We start from the raw sequence: 19,662 nt of genomic DNA on the forward strand, positions 1-19,662 counted from the left end.
TATCTGTAGGCCCCCGTCTCTCAGGAAATTAGCCTCTGCATGTACAGGTTAATTTACAGTAATAGATCCTGCTCCCTGCTGGCTGCATTTCCTCCCTTACTGGTTCCTATTAGCTTAAAAAATGCAAAAACTACATGAGTAGGTCATAAAGCCTCAGGAAGCAGTAGCTTCTTTAGGAAAGGCAAAACATGACTGAGGAATGTGTGCGCTGTAGGCCAAAAAAAGACAAGTCTACTGATTGCAAACCTTGAGTCGCTAACTTCTCAGGTTGCAGGATGAATCATGTATCTTTTTTGCGGGGTCCAGTGACGTCAACTGCAAACTTCAAGGATCCACATTGAATTTAGAAATTTGACACAGCCGCCCTCAACAGCCACATCCAATTTGTTGGGATGTTTGTATTTTCTGGAAACAATATAATCATAGTTCTTTTAGAAGATTTTACCTACCTACTTGGGTCTGTCAGAAACCCCTAAATGTTTTTGTTGCTGTTGTTTTATGAGGTCAATGTCAAGAGTAGATATCAGATGCCAGTGCTAGTAGGGCCTGCCTTTTGGGATGTTTGATTAGCTCTATTGATATAATTATTGTGACCTGACTAACTTTGCTTTGTTACATATCTTCACGTTATGCCCTATGAATCAACTTTAGTTTAGTTTAGCCTTGTGATACTGGAGGCCTATGCAGGCACAAAATCAGACCAGTCAAGAGACTTTCTAAAAATACAATTGTGCATTTGTCTTGAGACAGAGATGAAAGGTTTTGCAGACTCTCGGATGTCACACTAGATTTTGGGATCAGGGACAAAATATTCCATTGCATCCAAGAGCGCTTGTTTGATAAGTAACCTTGCCTAAGAACTGAAGACGTGCGCTAACGCAAACTTGCGCCTATTCATACAGGAGAGCCAAATTCAAATAAGCATTGGCACAATAAGCATTGACACAATACGTTCCATTATTCGTTGAATGTGATTCCCTTTTCCTTTGAAGATGAATGGTTTGGTCCATGGTCCATTTTCACCAACAATAAGGCAAAGTATATCGAATGCAAATGTTTTGGATACTGGAGACTGTGACAGAAACCAACTGATCTGTCATCAAAAAGCCCCTCACCCTGTCAAACTGCAGTCAAGCATCATGTCACCAGAATCATACCCTCAATATTTATTGGAAAGGAGCATCAAGATCACCGTGCCCTTCACCACCCTGTGATTTCATCATCATTTATTTCATCTGTATCCTAATAAACTATGTGGTTTCCCAAATCATAGTGGGAGGAGCAAACACCATATCATCACGTGACTCCATTTTTACTTGGATATGATGGTTATTATATCAATATTAGTGCATGATGTCGCTTCTACCGCAATTTCTTGCATAATTAATTTTACTGACACAAAAATATTTTTTGCCATTTATACAATTTTACCAAAACTTCTTGTTTCCATTACAGCTGTCATGACTTTTTTGAATATGGTATGATTTTACTCATATAAAAACTGTGGATGAAAACGTGGATTATGTCTTCATTATAAGCTAATATAGTTTTGATAAATCTGTACAGTATGTATGATTACTGTATCATAATGCAATATATCAGCACAGATATCCTATTTAATCATAATTCATGTAAAAATCATGGCATGATTCTATATGTGATTCTATCCCTATCAGTTTTAAATAAAGCGAGCTTATTCCTATGTTTTACGACTGAACTGCTGACAAGGTAGGCCCACTGAATGATGTGTGTCTTGATAAATCCCTGCTTTTCATCCTCCTAACTGTTCCTAAAACCTAATACATTTAGCTGGGCTCATAGGCCCCAAGCAGAGTTGATGGTGCTAGTAGATAAATCCTTTTAAATCCAACCTTCTTCCTGCAGCTTAGAAAACATGGAAAGCATGAAAGAAAGTCTTAAATACTGTGAAGATTGAGGGATGTGACCTGAATGGGCTACATGTTGTAACAAATACTGACATCAACTCATTAATACTTTTCAATGATATTAAACAAGTGGCACTTTTCTTTTCTACACATCCAATATTTTGTGACGTCTCATGTAAAAACAGAGATTTGTGAAGAACACTTGTCATGACATAAAGCCAACTCAGGGGCTTTGTGGTTAGAGTGTCTGCCCTGTGATTAGAAGGTTGGGAGTTTGATCCATAGCCAAGTCATACTAAAGACTAAAAATGGGTCCTAATACGTCTCTTCCTGGCACTCAGCAAAAGGAGATGGATTGGGGGTGTACTTGAACATCATGCTACAGTTGTGTCAAGTTGGCAAGATATCCTTTGGGTGGTGGACCATTCTTGATTTGAAATAGGCTCTGGCTTGTACAATGCTATTTACTTACTTTACTTGTCATAACATAAGGAATATATAGTATATCAAGTTTATTGATGACACATGTATTAGTTAACCAATCCCCTTCCATCTTGTTAGGCTCAGTTCAAAAACACATACAAAGGTCATTTGGAAGAGTAAAGTAAAACGGTATAAGAACTCAGCTGTACAAAATAAGCTGCAATGATAAAATCCACAATGGAATGTTTAGAGCAGTGTTTATTATGGCTGGATTCAACCCTTAGATCCACGTTAAAATGTACATTTCATTTATGATTGAGCTGACATATGCAGCGTTTACCATGAATGCAGTCTGTGCGAACGTGGGAACATTGCATTTGTATTTGGAGCTATAACGCGTATCTTCCGCAATACTTCTGCAATACGGATTGAATCCCGTCCTTAATCCTGGTCCTGGGGACCCAAAGAGGTGCACATTTTTGTTTTTACCTTAGCACTACCCACCTGATTCAAATCATCAAAGCTTGATGATGATGATGATGGATGGATACTTGTGATGATGATCAAAGTTGGATGATGATAATGGATAGATCTGTCTTCAAGTCGCGTAAAGGGCTCAGATTGGTGCACCTAAAATGTGCCGAGTATTAATGTCGAACATTGACTTGACATTTGGGTAGAGGATACAAATCCTGAAATCTTGGTATTGTTAGAAACTTGTCTAAATTATTTGATCGCTGATAATGACAGCTAAATTCTTATAATGTATTTACATGTTATAAGATAAAAAGTGGGTGGAGTGTCCATCTACACTAATTGTACAAAACAAGCTCTTTCCATAAGGTAGACTGACCAGGTGAATCCAGGTGAAAGCTATGATCCCTTATTCATGTAATCTGTTAAATCCACTTCAATCAGTATAGATGAAGTGAAGGAGACAGGTTAAAGAAGGATTTCTAAGCCTTGGGGCAGTTGAGGTTAAAGAGGACTGAACTGGCTGATTTAGCCTCGGTTTCAATTATCCTCAATGAGAAATGCGACTGAACGAGATTTGGGACAGTATTTTCTTTTAATTTTCTCATTAAATGCTTTCAATATTTGTATACGAAATCTTACAATTTATAGTTGGTTTGATGTTTAATATTGTCCCATGTACATTGTGTAATTTACTGATCGTCCCTAACTAGCCCCATAGGGATATCCAAAGTCAAACCAAATTTACCACGGGCATTACGATCGGGTTGCTTGCAGCTGTGCTCCATAATCATATCAAAGTTTATTGGTGGCGTACCCAGTTTAGCAGGTGTTATAGTGGGTGCAGCGAAATGCTTATGTTACTAGCTCCTAACAATGCAGTAGAATGTCAAACAAGTACACAAATAATTAAAACGTAAAAAAATACATAATGATACAAAAGAAACAAGAAATCAAGAACGTTGGGACGAATCCAATTAACAACCCAAATAACACTGTAGCAGTTGTCAAAATGCAATCTACACATATGTACACTGGGAGAATTTACACAAGATATACAAAGAATGATAGGTACAGCTACAGTATGTCAAGAATCCAGTATATAAATAAATATGCAGTGTGTATAAACAGTGTAACTAAAATACAATGTACAGTAGTAGAAATGTTAGAAACAGCTTTGTCGGGGATTCAGTATTTCAATACACAATGTGAAACAGGAAGTGTCCAGTAGTTCAATGTCTCTATTATATGTGACATGAGCATCGGCTGTGTGTGTGTGTGTGTGAATGTTAGTGTGTTTGTGATTATGAGGTGTGTGTGTGTGTGATAGCTTGTGTGTTCTGTGTGAGTGAGTGTGTATCACCTGGCTAGTGATGGCTGCTGAAAAGTCTGATGGCCTGATAATAGAAGCTGTTTTTTTGTCTCTCTGTCTTGGCTCTGATGAACCTGTACTGTCTCCGTCTGTCAGACAGTAGCCGAGTGAACAGTCCGTGGATCAAGTTATTGAGGTCCTTAATGATGTTCTTGGCCTTCCTTTGACATGAGTGCTGTAGATGTCTTGGAGGGCAGGCAGAGTGCCCCTGGTGATGCATTGGGCTAATGGCACCACCCTCTGGACAGCCATGCGGTTGATGGCGGTGCAGTTGCTGTACCAGGCGGTGATGCAGCCCGACAGAATGCGCTCAATGGTGCATCTGTAGACGTTTGTGAGAGTCTTAGGGGCCATGCTGAATTTCTTCAGCCACCTAAGGTTGTAGAGGCGCTGTTGCGCCTTCTTCACCACGGTGTCAGTGTGGCGAGACCATTACAGGTCCTCAGTGATGTGCACGTAGAGGAAGCTTTTGACCCTATCCAACTCGGCCCGTCGATGAGGATGGGGGTGTGCTCCCTCTTCGGTCTACTGTGGTCCACAATAAGCTCCTTTGTTTTGTTGATGTTGAAGGAGAGGTTATTTTCCTGGCACCACTCCGCCAGTGCTCTAACCTCCTCACTGTCATGTCGTCAGCAAACTTGATGATTGAGTTATGAAGTCATGGGTGAACAGGAAATACAGGAGGGGGCTGAGCACACACCCCTGGTGGGCCCCCGTGTTGAGGATCAGTGTGGCGGAGGTGTTGTTGCCTACCCTCATCACCTGGGGTCGGCCTGTCAGGAAATCTAGGATCCAGTTGCACAGGGAGGAGTTCAGACCTAGGGCCCTGAGCTTAGTGACGAGTTTGGATGGGAACTATGGTGTTAAAAGCTGAGCTGTAGTCAACAAACAGCATTCTCACGTAGGTATTCCTCTTGTCCAGGTGAGATAGGGCGATGTGCAGTGCAACGCCGATTGCGTCGTACGTGGATCTGTTGGGGTGGTATGCAAATTGTAGTGGGTCACGGGTGTTGGGTACGGTGGAGGTGACATGGTCCTTGACTTTCAAATAACATCATGATGACAGACGTGCATGCTACAAGGTGATAGTCATTCAGTTCAGTTACCTTAGCTTGCTTGGGTACAGGAACAATGGTGGCCATCTTGAAGCAAGTGGGGACGACAGACTGGGATAGTAATAGGTTGAAAATGCCCATAAAGGAAAAAGAGGACTGAGCAAGACCCCATTCTCATCGACGGGGATGTAGTGGAGCAGGTTGAGAGCTTCAAGTTCCTTGGTTTCGACATCACCAACAAACTAACATGGTCCAAGCACACCAAGACAGTTGTGAAGAGGGCACGACAAAACCTATTCCCCCTCAGGAGACTAAAAAGATTTGGCATGGGTCCTCAGATCCTCAAAAAGTTCTATAGCTGCACCATCGAGAGCATCCTGACTGGTTGCATCACTGCCTGGTATGGCAACTGCTCGGCCTCCGACTGCAAGGCACTACAGAGGGTACATCACTGGGGCCAACTTCCTGCCATCCAGGACCTCTATACCAGGCTGTGTCAGAGGAAGGCCCTAAAAATATTCAAAGACTCCAACCACCCTAGTCATAGACTGTTCTCTCTGCTACCGCAAGGCAAGCGGTACCGGAGTGCCAAGACTATGTCCAAGAGACTTCTGAACAGCTTCTACCCCCAAGCCATAAGACTCATGAACATCTAATCAAATGGCTACCCAGACTATTTGCATTGCCCCCCCCCCCCCCCCCTCTTTACACCACTGATACTCTCTGTTGTTATTGTCACTTTAATAATTCTACCTACATGTACATATTACCTCAATTACCTCGACTAACCAGTGCCCCCGCACATTGACTCTGTACCGGTACCCCTGTGTGTATAGTCTCAATATTGTTATTTTACTGCTTCTCTTTAATTACTTGTTACTTTGATTTCTTATTCTTAATCATATATATCTTTTTTAACTGCATTGTTGGTTAGGGGATCGTAAGTAAGCATTTCACTGTTGTAATCGGCGCTTGTGACTAATAAAATTAGATTTGAAACACTCCAGCCAGCCGGTTTGCACATGGTCTGAGAACGTGGCTTGGGATGCCGCCCGGGCCAACAGCCTTTCGAGGGTTAACACGGTTGAAGATCCTACTCACGTCGGCTACAGAGATCGGAAGCCCACAGCCCTCGTGGGCAGCAGGGGCCCACTTGTAGCTGAATGCATTGCTTATACCGCCCCAAAAACATTGCCATTCCCATGCTGTTTCATTCTGTGTATCGCATTAAATATTTACATAAACGTCTGTGTGCAGCATTGTGGTATTTCTGTGTTGACAGTTGCAATGGTGAGATTAACAAGCAAAACAATAACAATAACATTGAAATCTGAATTTATTTTGAAATTGGAAATCACAGAACTTTTATTTTGGCATGGCAAAGCGAGCCTCTTATTTTGATCTCGGAAATTGCAGGACTTTTATTTTGGCATGACGTATCGGGGGACTCTGATTTTGAAGTATGTTACATCCAGCCCAGAGTTGCATCCATCATCCAGACAGATCAAATCAAATGTTATTGTTACATACACATGGTTAGCAGATGTTATTTAGAGTGTAGAGAAACGCTTATGCTTCTAGAGCCGACAGTGCAGCAGTATCTAACAGATAATATCTAACAATTCCACAACAAAACCTAATACACACAATCTAGTAAAGGAATGGGATGAGAATATATAAGTATAAATATATGGATGAGCAGTGACAGAGCGGCTAAGATGCAATAGATACTAAAGAATAGATAGTGAAGGATACAGTATACAGTATATACATGAGATGAGTAATGTGAGATTTGTAAACATTCTTAAAGTGGCATTATTAATTAAAGTGACTAGTGTTCCATTTATTAAAGTGGCCAATGATTTCAAGTCTGTGTGTAGGCAACAGCCTCTCTGTGCTAGTGGTGGCTTTTTAACAATCTGATGGCCTTGATATAGAAGCTGTTTTTCAATCTCTCTGTCCCAGCGTTGATACACATGTACTGACAGCGCCTTCTGGATGGAAGCGGGGTGAACAGGTAGTGGCTCGGGTGGTTATTGTCCTTGATGATCTTTTTTGCCTTCCTGTGACATCGGGTGTTGTAGGTGTCCTGGAGGGCAGGTAGTTTGCCCCTAGTGATGCGTTGTGCAGATCACACTACCCTCTGGAGAGCCTTGCAGTTGTGGGTGGTGCAGTTGCCGTTCCAGGCGGTGATACAGCCCGACAGGATGCTGTCAAATGTGCACCTATAAAAGTTTTAGATGACAAGTCACATTTTTTCATTCTCCTGAGGTTGAAGAGGCGCTGTTGCGCCTTCTTCACCACACTGTCTGTGTGCGTGGAACATTTCAGTTTGTCGGTGATATGTACACAGAGGAACTACTCCGCTGCTGTCCTGTTGATGTGGATAGGGAAATACAGAATAGTTTACCTTTGTTGTACCACAATTATAGACGCTATCCCTTTGCTGTTTCCTGAAGTCCACGATTATCTATTTTGTTTTGCTGACATTGAGGGAGAGGTTACCACACTCCGAGGGCCCTCACCTCCTCCCTGTAGGCCGTCTCGTCATTGCTGGTAATGAAGCCTACCACTGTAGTGTCGTCTGCAAACTTGATGATTGAGTTGGAGGCTGGCATTGGCCATGCAGTCATGGGTGAACAGGGAGTACAGGAGAGGGCTGAGAATGCACTCTTGTGGGGCCCCAGTGATGAGGATCAGCGGAGTGGAGATGTTGTTTCCTACCTTCACTAACTGGGGGCTGCCCGTCAGGAAGTCCAGGACACAAATGCACAGGGCGGGGTCGAGACCCAGTGTCTCGAGCTTAATGATGAGTTTGGAGGGTACTATGGTGTTGAATGCTGAGCTGTAGTCAATGAACAGCATTCTTACATAGTTATTCCTCTTGTCCAGATGGGATAGGGCAGTGTGATAGCGATTGCATTGTCTATGGACCTATTGGGGCGGTAAGCAAATTGGAGTGGGTCTAGGTTATCAGGTAGGGTGGAGGTGATATGATCCTTGACTATTCTCTCAAAGCACTTCATGATGACGGAAGTGGGTGCTACGGGGCGATAGTCATTTAGTTCAGTTACCTTTGCCTTACAGAGGTCATGTTTCCCGTCGCCTTGCCATGATTAAATGCGGTGGTACGTGCTTTCAGTTTTGCACGAATGCTTCCATCAATCCACGGTTTCTGGTTAGGATTTTAACAGTGACAGTGGGTACAACATCTCCTATACACTTCCTTTTTAAACTCGCTCACCGAGTCAGTGTATACGTCAATGTTATTGTCTGTGGCTATCCAGCACATATCCCAGTCCACGTGATCGAAGCAATCTTGAAGTGTGTAATCCAATTGGTCAGACCAGCATTGGATAGACCTAAGCATGGGCACTTCCTGTTTTAGTTTCTGCTTATAGGAGGGGAGCAACAAGATGGAGTCATGGTCAGATTTGCCGAAGGGAGGGCGGGGTAGGGCCTTGTATGCATTGCGGATGTTAGACTAGCAGTGGTCGAGTGTGTTACTCGCTCGTGTACAGCAATCGACATGCTGATAGAATTTAGGTAGCCTTGTTCTCAGATTAGCTTTGTTAAAATCCCCAGCTACAATAAATGCAGCCTCAGGATATATGGTTTCCAGTTTGCATAAAGTCCAGTGAAGTTCCTTGACGGCTGTCTTGGTATCCGCTTGCGCAGTGCTATGGACTCGAGTCACATGACTTGGACTCGAATCAGACTCGAGTCACAAATATGATGACTTGCAACTCGACTTTGACATTAACCCCAATGACTCGTGACTTAACTTGAACCTGAACCTTTTGACTCGACCTGACTTGATACCCTCCCCAAACCCAAATATAAAAAATTATGCTATTCTGGATTCTGGATATAACTCTGAGCCTGATGCTGGATGCTAGATGTAACTCTGAGCCGTATGCTGGATGTAACTCTGAGCCGGATGCTGGATGTAACACTAAGCCGGATACTGAATGTAACTCTGAGCAAGATACCGAATGTAACTCTGAGCAAGATACCGGATGTAACTCTGAGCAAGATACCGGATGTAACTCTGAGCAAGATACCGGATGTAACTCTGAGCAAGATACCGGATGTAACTCTGAGCAAGATACCGGATGTAACTCTGAGCAAGATACCGGATGTAACGCTGAGCAAGATACCGGATGTAACTCTGAGCAAGATACCGGATGTAACGCTGAGCAAGATACCGGATGTAACTCTGAGCAAGATACCGGATGTAACTCTGAGCAAGATACCGGATGTAACTCTGAGCAAAATACCGGATGTAACTCTGGATTTAACTCTGAGCTGGATGCCCAGATGTAACTATGAGCTGGATACTGGATGTAACTCTGGATTTAACTCTGAACCGGATGCTGGATGTAACTCTGAGCAAGATACCGGATGTAACTCTGAGCCAGATGCCGGATTTAACTCTGGATTTAACTCTGAACTGGATGCTGGATGTAACTCTGAGCTGGATACTGGATGTAACACTAAGCCGGATACTGGATGTAACTCTGAGCAAGATACTGGATGTAACTCTGAGCAAGATACCGGATGTAACTCTGAGCAAGATACCGGATGTAACTCTGAGCAAGATACCGGAGGTAACTCTGAGCAAGATACCGGAGGTAACTCTGAGCAAGATACCGGAGGTAACTCTGAGCAAGATACCGGAGGTAACTCTGAGCAAGATACCGGATGTAACTCTGAGCAAGATACCGGATGTAACTCTGAGCAAGATACCGGATGTAACTCTGAGCAAGATACCGGATGTAACTCTGAGCAAGATACCGGATGTAACTCTGAGCAAGATACCGGATGTAACTCTGAGCAAGATACCGGATGTAACTCTGAGCAAGATACCGGATGTAACGCTGAGCAAGATACCGGATGTAACGCTGAGCAAGATACCGGATGTAACTCTGAGCAAGATACCGGATGTAACTCTGAGCAAGATACCGGATGTAACTCTGAGCAAGATACCGGATGTAACTCTGAGCAAGATACCGGATGTAACTCTGAGCAAGATACCGGATGTAACTCTGAGCAAGATACCGGATGTAACTCTGAGCAAGATACCGGATGTAACTCTGAGCAAGATACCGGATGTAACTCTGAGCAAGATGCCGGATGTAACTCTGGATTTAACTCTGAGCTGGATGCTGGATGTAACTCTGAGCTGGATGTAACTCTGAGCAAGATACCGGATGTAACGCTGAGCAAGATACCGGATGTAACTCTGAGCAAGATACCGGATGTAACTCTGAGCAAGATACCGGGTGTAACTCTGAGCAAGATACCAGATGTAACTCTGAGCAAGATACCAGATGTAATGCTGAGCAAGATACCGGATGTAACTCTGAGCAAGATGCCGGATGTAACGCTAAGCCAGATGCCGGATGTAACGCTAAGCCGGATGCCGGATGTAACGCTAAGCCGGATGCCAGATGTAACGCTAAGCCGGATGCCAGATGTAACGCTAAGCCGGATGCCGGATGTAACTCTGCGCTGGATGCTGGATGTAACTCTGAGCAAGATACCGGATGTAACTCTGAGCAAGATGCCGGATGTAACTCTGAGCAAGATGCCGGATGTAACTCTGAGCAAGATGCCGGATGTAACTCTGAGCAAGATGCCGGATGTAACTCTGAGCAAGATGCCGGATGTAACTCTGAGCAAGATGCCGGATGTAACTCTGAGCCGGATGCCGGATGTAACTCTGAGCTGGATGCCGGATGTAACTCTGGATTTAACTCTGAGCAAGATGCCGGATGTAACTCTGAGCCGGATGCCGGATGTAACTCTGAGCTGGATGCCGGATGTAACTCTGGATGTAACTCTGAGCTGGATGCTGGATGTAACTCTGAGCCAGATACTCTATGTAACGCTGAGCCGGATGCTGAATGTATCTGAGCTGGATGCTGGATATAGGTCTGAGCTGGATGCTGGATGCTGGATGTAACTCTGAGCCAGACGCTGGATGTTACTCTGAGCCAGATGCTGGATGTAACTCTGAGCCTGATGCTGAATGTAACTCTGAGCCTGATGCTGGATGTAACTCTGATTTGGATGCTGGATGTAAATCTGGATTTAACTCTGAGCTGGATGCTGGATGTAACTCTGAGCCTGATGCTGGATGTAACTCTGAGCCTGATGCTGGATGTAACTCTGAGCCTGATGCTGGATGTAACTCTGAGCCTGATGCTGGATATAACTTTGAGCCAGATGCTGGATGTAACGGTGAGCCGGATGCTGGATGTAACGGTGAGCCGGATGCTGAATGTATCTGAGCCAGATGCAACTCTGAGCTGGATGCAGGATGTAACTCTGAGCTGGATGCTGGATGTAACTCTGAGCTGAATGTTGGATGTAACTCTGGATTTAACTCTGAGCCAGATGCTGGATGTAACTCTGACCTGTACAAGGCTCTATGTGATCTCTAGTCTGCTTTAAATGAAATAAAAAAATGAGTTTAATATTTGAATCAACTGTGTAGTGTCAGGGCAAAATCAGTCTGAGCCTTTTACGTGGTTTGAAGACAGATGGAGTATCCATGATTATCATCAAATGTTGATCATCATCAAGCTGGTACGGTATCCAAATGGTATCCATCATCATCATCAAGCTTTGATGATTTGAATCAGGTGTGTAGTGCTAAGGGTCCGCAGGTACAGGGTTGAGAAGCACTATTTAGAAGAATAGCCCTTCATCAGCGAAGTTGATCAAATGCAGAAATAATGTGCAATGTCTAGCTGACTAGTACATATAATATACACACTAGCATATTACTAAGTATACATCACTTAATACTATGTAGTGTACGAGTTTGGATATTGGGAGAGTTTCTTTTTTTTTGTGTTTCAGGTTCAACAAGCTTCAGTTAGTTGGCGGACGCCTTCTTTTCACAAAGATTTTGTTGATAAGGCACATTCATCTTTGAGGTATATGACAACAAACATAACAAAATGAAATTGACAAAGGACCAAAGTCTTGACTTAAATATGTAATTCATATGCATTTACGAATTCTCCTTCGCTTCCAGTGTAATGGAATGTAATTGCATTCGATTTTGACAAATAAGAGAGAAGAGCACCACCAGGTGTGGGACAGTTCCAAGTCTGTACCCACCTCCCTGTGTTATGATGCCATTGGCAGTAAAGCCACAGCTGCTGGCAGACTCAGTCTAAAAGTGTGGCGGAGAATGCTACTGGTGCTAACAGTGTGCTAATCACAAGTTCTTTGTTCTTTATTCTTCAGATCTCCATTAGTTGGCACCTTAGCCACCGCTAGTCTACCTGGGGTCCAGTTAAGACTGGAGACATTCTTATGTTCTAAGTTCTGGAGACTTGTAAGACGGAAGGAAAGGCAGGTACTGGAAGAACTTGAACCTCTGTAAACAGTTAGTACAAAAAGGTATATCGTAGCAGGACTGGTCTGTCATCATTGTGCTGCCTTCCTCTGTCACCTTCTTACGCCAACTTTTAATGCCCCTCTCTTTTTCGGTGCCTGTAAAAATTAAAATGATTGAAACCTCCTCATGAATCCATGTGAATCCAATTGTGGCCATAACCTGGCTGTGAAATCAGTGTCTGGATGAGCGTTTAAGCTTGCACATGTGGAATGTATATACTGTATATGTATATGAATATGCTGAATGTATATGTATATACTGTTGTTGTATTGGCTCACCTGGAATCGTATTGTCCAATACAAATCCAAAGAACCCACCGATGAACATGTGCGTAGTGAAGAGAACAACTATAACCTGGTCCAGTTCTTTTACCCCTGTGAATACAAATATATGGTTATCTACAGTAGAAATACAGTACAAACCAGCTATGTTTCACCTGTCATTGCATGGTTCTCCGCCTTGCTGGTTTCAATAGATGATTTTGGTACAAGAGAACCAGGATATTGCTTCGGGGGCATTTGTGCCTTACCTGGAAATCAATCTAGCAGAATGTCTAATGTGGACAACATGTACAGTGCCTTCAGAAAGTATTCACACCCCTTGAATTTACTGCCTGAATTTCAAATTGATTAAATTGAGATGTGGTGTCACTGGAAAACACACAATACCCCATAACGTAAAAGTGTAATTATGTTTTCAGAAATGTTTACAAAACAATTAAATGAAAGCCGAAATATGTTGAATCATAAGTATTCAACCCCTTTGTTATGGCAAGCCTAAATAAGTACAGGAGTAAACATTTGCTTAACAAGTCACATAAGTTGCATGGACTGACTGTGTGCAATAAAACTGTCTTAACATGTTTTTTGAATGACTACCTAATCTCTGTACCCCACACATACAACTATCTGCAAGGTCCTTCAGTTGAGCAGTGAAATTCAAATACAGATTCAGCCACAAAGACCAGGGAGGTTTTCCAATGTCTCGCAAAGAAGGGCACCTATTGGTAGATGGGTAAAAATAAATAGAGAAAACATGGAATATTCATTTGAGCATGGTGAAGTTATTACTTACCCGTTGGATGGTGTATCAACACACTCAGTCACTACAAAGATACAGGCGCCTTTCCTAACTCAGTTGTCGGAGAGGAAGGAAACCACTCAGGGATTTTAAAACTGTTACAGAGTTTATGGCTGTGATGGGAGAAAACTGAGGATGGATCAACAACATTGTGGTTACTCCACAATACTAACCTAAATGACAGAGTAAAAAGATGGAAGCCTGTACAGAATAAAAATATTCCTAAACATGCATCTTGTTTGCAATAAGGCGCTAAAGTAAAACTGAAAAACATGTGGCAAAGAAATTAACTTTATGTCCTGAATACATATAATTGTGTTTGGGGCAAATCCAACACAACACATCCCTGAGTACCACTCCTGATATTCTCAAGCATGGTGGTGGCTGCATCATCTTATGGCTATGCTTGTCATTGGCAAGGACTAGAGAGTTTTGTAGGATAAAAAGAAAAAGAATAGAGCTAAGCATAGGTAAAATCCTAGAGGAAAACCTGATTCAGTCTGCTTTCCAACAGACACCGGGAGACAAATTCACCTTCAGCCAGACAATAACCTAAAACACAAAGCCAAATATACACTGGAGTTGCTTACCAACATGACATTGAATGTTCCTGAGAGACCTAGTTACAGTTTTTACTTAAATCGGCAAGAAAACCTATGGCAAGACTTCGCTGTCTAGCAATGATCAACAACCAACTTGACAGAGCTTGAAGAAGTATTTTAAGAATAATGTGTAAATATTGTACAATCCCGGATTGCAAAGATCTTAGAGACATATCTAGAAAGACTCACAGCTGAAATTGTTGCCAAAGGTAATTCTAATGTATTGACTCATGGATGTGAATACTTCTCTATTTAATTTTCAAAAGATTTGCTACAAAAAAATGTAAACCATGTTTTTTCTTTGACATTTTGGGTTATTGAGTGTAGATTAGTGAGAAAAAAAACACATCAAAACAGACCTGTACAGTAAACAATAATCCGGGAAGGTGGTACGGCATCAGTCAATAGTTCAGATACACGGCTTAGCTCCTGTAATTCCCAGGGGTGTACTTTGTGGATGTAACAAGATCCTGTATAATAACCACCATGTTTAACCAATGCAGCAGCTGTGCTGTAAGAATCCTAACAGGAAGGGGAAGGGGGAGGGAGGTGAGGACAGGTGAAGTCAATAAGTAGCCCTAGTAAGCCGGCTGGTTGTCGTAGCCGACTGTCCAGGTGGAGCCTAAACCGAGTCATCTGCCAGATTTTTGTCACGCAGTGACACTGAGGTTGGCCAAGAGGATTTGGAGGTAAGCAGTCCTGACCTGATGAAATCAGACAAGACTGGTGCGTATGTGTGTCATCACATACAGTCAGCTTATCCCATATATTTATCCCATATACTACGGTGAAAAGATGGCGCCAAAGAGGATGGCTGACGTTTTTACATGCCCGTAACGAATTGTGCCATTTTGTTCTTTTTTTTTGCGATGTTTGTAACTTATTTTTTTTACTTATTTTGTACATAATGTTGCTGCTACCATCTCTTATGACCGAAAATAACTTCCGGACATCAGAACTGGGATTACTCACCACGAACTGGAAGAAGCTTTTTCCTTTAACGAGTCCGATGCGAAAGATATACTGCTCTCCCGGGAACAGGCCCAGATCCCTGTCATTTGCGTGAAGAAAAGACGGAGGAAAAGAGGACGCCGATCGGGCTGCCTTCTGAGAATCCGTAGGCGAGCGAGTAAACTCCCACTGCTATCAATTCTACTTGCTTACATTCAATCATTGGAAAATAAAATTGATGACCTACAATTACGATTATCCTAAAAACAGGACATTAAGAACTGTAATATCTTATGAACGACGACACGGATAATATAGAGCTGGAGGGATTTTCAATGCACCGGCAGAACAGAGAATCTCTGGTAAGACGAGAGATGGAGATTTTTTGTCTTTTTGTCAATAACAGCTGGTGCACGATGTCTAATATTAAAGATATCTTGAGGTATTGCTCGCCTGAGGTAGAGACATTAATGTCACGTTCCTGACCTTATTTCCTTTGTTTAGTCTTTGTTTAGTTGGTCAGGACGTGAGCTGGGTGGGCATTCTATGTTTTGTGTTTCTCTGTTGGGTTTGTTGTTTGGCCTAATATGGTTCTCAATCAGAGGCAGGTGTTTGTCATTGTCTCTGATTGGGAACCATATTAAGGTAGCCTGTTCACTGTTTGTTTGTGGGTGATTGTTTCTGTCTTTGTGTTCTGCACCAGATAGGACTGTTTTCGGATTTCACATTTATTGTTTTGTAGCTTGTAGTGTTCACGTTATTATTCTTTATTAAACATGTTGAACACTGGCCGCGCTGCGTTTTGGTCCTCTCCTTCATCCCAGGAAGAAAGCCGTTACAATTAAGCTGTAGACCACACTATCTACCAAGAGAGTTCTAATCTATATTATTCATAGCCATATATTTACCACCACAGACCAATGCTGACACTAAGATTGCACTCAACCAACTCTATCTGACCATAAATCTGACCATAATTCTGTCCTCCTGATTCCTGCTTACAAGAAAAAACTAAAGCAGGAAGTACCAGTGACTTGCTCAATACGGAAGTGGTCAAATGACGTGAATGCTACGCTACAGGACAGTTTTGCTACAACATTCACAAAGCCGCTGGGCCAGATGTATTTTTTTTTTCAACCTCTCCCTGACTGAGTCTGTAATACCTACATGTTTCAAGCAGACCACCATAGTACCTGTGCCCAAGGAAGCAAAGGCCACCTGCATAAATGATTACCACCCCGTAGCCATGAAGTGCTTTGAAAGGCAGATCATGGCTCACATCAACAGCATCGTCCTGGATACCCTAGACCCACTCCAATTTGCATACCGCTCAATTGCACTCCACACTGCCCATTCCCAACAGGACAAAAGGAAGACATATGTGAGAATGCTGTTCATTGACTACACCTCAGCGTTAAACACCGGCATCTGACCATAAGGTGCTACAGAGGGTAATGCGTACAGCCCAGTACATCACTGGGGCCAAGCTTCCTGCAATCCAGGACCTATATAATAGGCAGTGTCAGAGCAAAGCCCATAAAATTGTCAGAGACTCCAGTCACCCAAGTCATAGACTGTTGTCACGATCGTCTTTATGTGGAAGAGAGGACCAAGGCGCAGCGTGATACAAATACATCTTCCTTTTTATTGTGAGAAGATGAACACGAAACGAAACACTTTTACAAACTAACAAAAACAACAAACGACCGTGAAGCTACAAAACGAAAGTGCAGACACAAGCTACTAACGTTTAGACATAGACAATTACCCACAACCTGTCTAATGCCTATGGCTGCCTTAAATATGGCTCCCACTCAGAGACAACGATAGACAGCTGTCTCTGATTGAGAACCACTCAGGCAACCATAGACATACCTAGACACCTACACTGAACACAACCCCATAAACTCTACCAAAACCCCCTAGACACTACAAACACACTCGACTAGACAAAAACACACAAACATCCCCCCATGTCACACCCTGACCTAACTAAAATAATAAAGAAAACAAAGATAACTAAGGCCAGGGCTTGACAACTGTTAACTGCTACCGCATGGCAAGCGGTACCGGAGCGTCAAGTCTAGGACCAAAATGCTCCTTAACAGCTACTACAGCCAAGCCATAAGACTCCTGAACAATTAATCAAATGGCCACCGGACTACTACATTGACCCCCCCCCCCCCCCCCCCCCATTTGTTTTGTACACTGCTGCTACTCTCTGTTTATTATCTATGCATATTCACTTCACCCCTACCTACATGTACAAATTACCTCAACTAACCTGTACCCCCCCACATTGACTCTGTACCAGTACCCCCTGTATATAGCCTCATTATTGTTATGTTATTGTGTTACTTGTTAATATGTTTTACTTTAGTTTATTGGTAAATATTTTCTGAACTCTTCTTGAACTGCACTGTTGATTAAGGGCTTGTAAGTAAGCATTTCACGGTAAGGTCTACACTTGTTGTAGTCGGCACATGTGACAAGTAAAGGTTGATTTGATTTGATGTAACATAATCACCTGTGTCAATGATGCCTGGGTTTGAGTGGAACCAGGTAGGCAGCACCAGGCCGCTGAAGGTTGAGAAGCCCAAGATGAGTAAGTTCCTGGAGGAGTTCAGGTCCACGTACTGTGGGGAGCAGAGGAACCCATTAGAATTGTATCTATTTCAACTTTAAGTTATGTTCTTGAGAAAAAACATATTCTCTTAACTTCTTGCCACTAGGGGGGTGCCATTTCAACATAGTACAAATTCGTTTCCAAATTAAACTGCCTCGTACTCAATTCTTGCTCGTACAATATGCATATTATTATTACTATTGGATAGAAAACACTCTCTAGTTTCTAAAACCGTTTGAATTATGTCTGTAAGTGAAACAGAACTAGACTTAGAGCAATTCTCCTATGAGGATTTGAAAATGCTGAAATCTGCTTGCTGTTCCCAGACCTGTGGATAACTCTGACTGTCTTCTATTGGTTGAGATGCACTGCATACGCCTTCCCCTGGTTGTTAGCGAATAGGGAGTCTTGAAATGGCGTCTCTACGTAGTTCCCAAAGTTTATAAATTGATTGGGAACGAGGTGGCTCATTCTTTCCACCTTCGCTCGGGCGCATTGAGGACCTGGGGACGTTCTTTTGGAACCATCGGTTATAGATCTCAGACATTTCCGGCTGTGTTTTTATTCGATATAGGTGTTGAAGACATCGTAATGTTGTTATTTTGAACCAAATTATATCAGTTTATGTCAGTATATTGTGATTTTCGGGTATTTATTTCCTTGGCGCTGTAGGAATGTGGGTATCTCTCTCTTTCGTGCTAATGTTTACTGCTAATTGCAACTCTGAAGAGGACGTTCTCCAACCTATCAACGATTCTTTTTGACAAAGGACACCTTTCCCAAGATTCTGATGAGAGTTCATCGAAAAGTAAGAACTATTTATGCTGATAATTCATTGTTCTGTTGAAAAAAATGTCAAATGCATGAAACGCCATTGCTTGCAGTGTAGCATTGTGTTATCGCAGCCTGTATTGCGCAGTAAGGTTAATTTTAAAAATGTAATTCAGCGATTGCATTAAGAACTAATTTGTCTTTCAATTGCTGTCCAACCTGTATTTTTTTAGTCAAGTTTATGAATAGTTTTCGATAAGAGTAGGTGGCTTTCCAAGATGCCGCCGGACAGATTGCTTGAGCTCTTGGCTACTTTTCTCATTGTATAAGCACAATTTGTGCCGCTAAATATGCACATTTTCGAACAAACTCTATATGCATTGTGTAATATGATGTTACAGGACTGTCATCTGAAGAATTCTGAGAAGGTTAGTGAAAGAAATTATATATTTTGGTGGTTTATACGTTAAAGCTATTTTTGCCTTGAATCAATGCTGTTGTAATGTTCGCTATTGTGCTAAGCTAATATAACGCTATATTGTGTTTTCGCTGTAAAACACTTAGAAAATCTGAAATGTTGTCTTGATTCACAAGATCTGTGTCTTTCATCTGCTGCACGCTGTGTATTTTTAAGAAATGTTTTATGATGAGTAATTAGCTAATACACGATGGTCTCTGTAGTTATTCTAGTCATTTTAGTGATAGTTGTGATGGGGGCTGCAATTGTAAACTATGATTTCTACCTGAAATATGCACATTTTTCTAACAAAACCTATGCTATACAATAAATATGTTATCAGACTGTCATCTGATGAGGTTTGTTTCTTGGTTAGTGGCTATTTATATCTTTATTTGGTCGAATTTGTGATAGCTACTGATGCAGTAAGAAAATGGTGTATGGAAGTGGTATCTTTTGCTAACGTGGTTAGCTAATAGATTTACATATTTTGTCTTCCCTGTAAAACATTTTAAAAATCAGAAATGATGGTGTTATTCACAAGATGT

The 19,662-nt window shown here is 42.2% G+C and overlaps 1 protein-coding gene across 2 annotated transcripts in view; it reads right to left on the reverse strand.

Annotated features, from left to right (window-relative positions):
- Positions 1 to 2,549: 2,549 nt before the first annotated feature.
- Positions 2,550 to 19,662, reverse strand: part of si:dkey-106n21.1 (solute carrier family 23 member 2) — a 70,344-nt gene continuing 53,231 nt past the window's right edge. Inside the window, exons 10-12 of one of the 2 annotated variants that reach the window (XM_055933433.1) lie at positions 17,788 to 17,896; positions 12,906 to 13,001; positions 2,550 to 7,435 (exon numbers count right to left, since the gene is read on the reverse strand). In XM_055933433.1, the coding sequence (XP_055789408.1) occupies positions 7,347 to 7,435; positions 12,906 to 13,001; positions 17,788 to 17,896 (294 nt within the window). In that variant the 3' untranslated portion in view covers positions 2,550 to 7,346. Of the gene's footprint in view, positions 7,436 to 12,206; positions 12,723 to 12,905; positions 13,002 to 17,787; positions 17,897 to 19,662 lie in introns of those variants that run through there. The other variant, XM_055933432.1, reaches the window with a different exon arrangement.

This window comes from Salvelinus fontinalis, chromosome 9 (assembly GCF_029448725.1).
Source record: "Salvelinus fontinalis isolate EN_2023a chromosome 9, ASM2944872v1, whole genome shotgun sequence".
In the NCBI taxonomy this organism is placed as follows: domain Eukaryota; kingdom Metazoa; phylum Chordata; class Actinopteri; order Salmoniformes; family Salmonidae; genus Salvelinus; species Salvelinus fontinalis.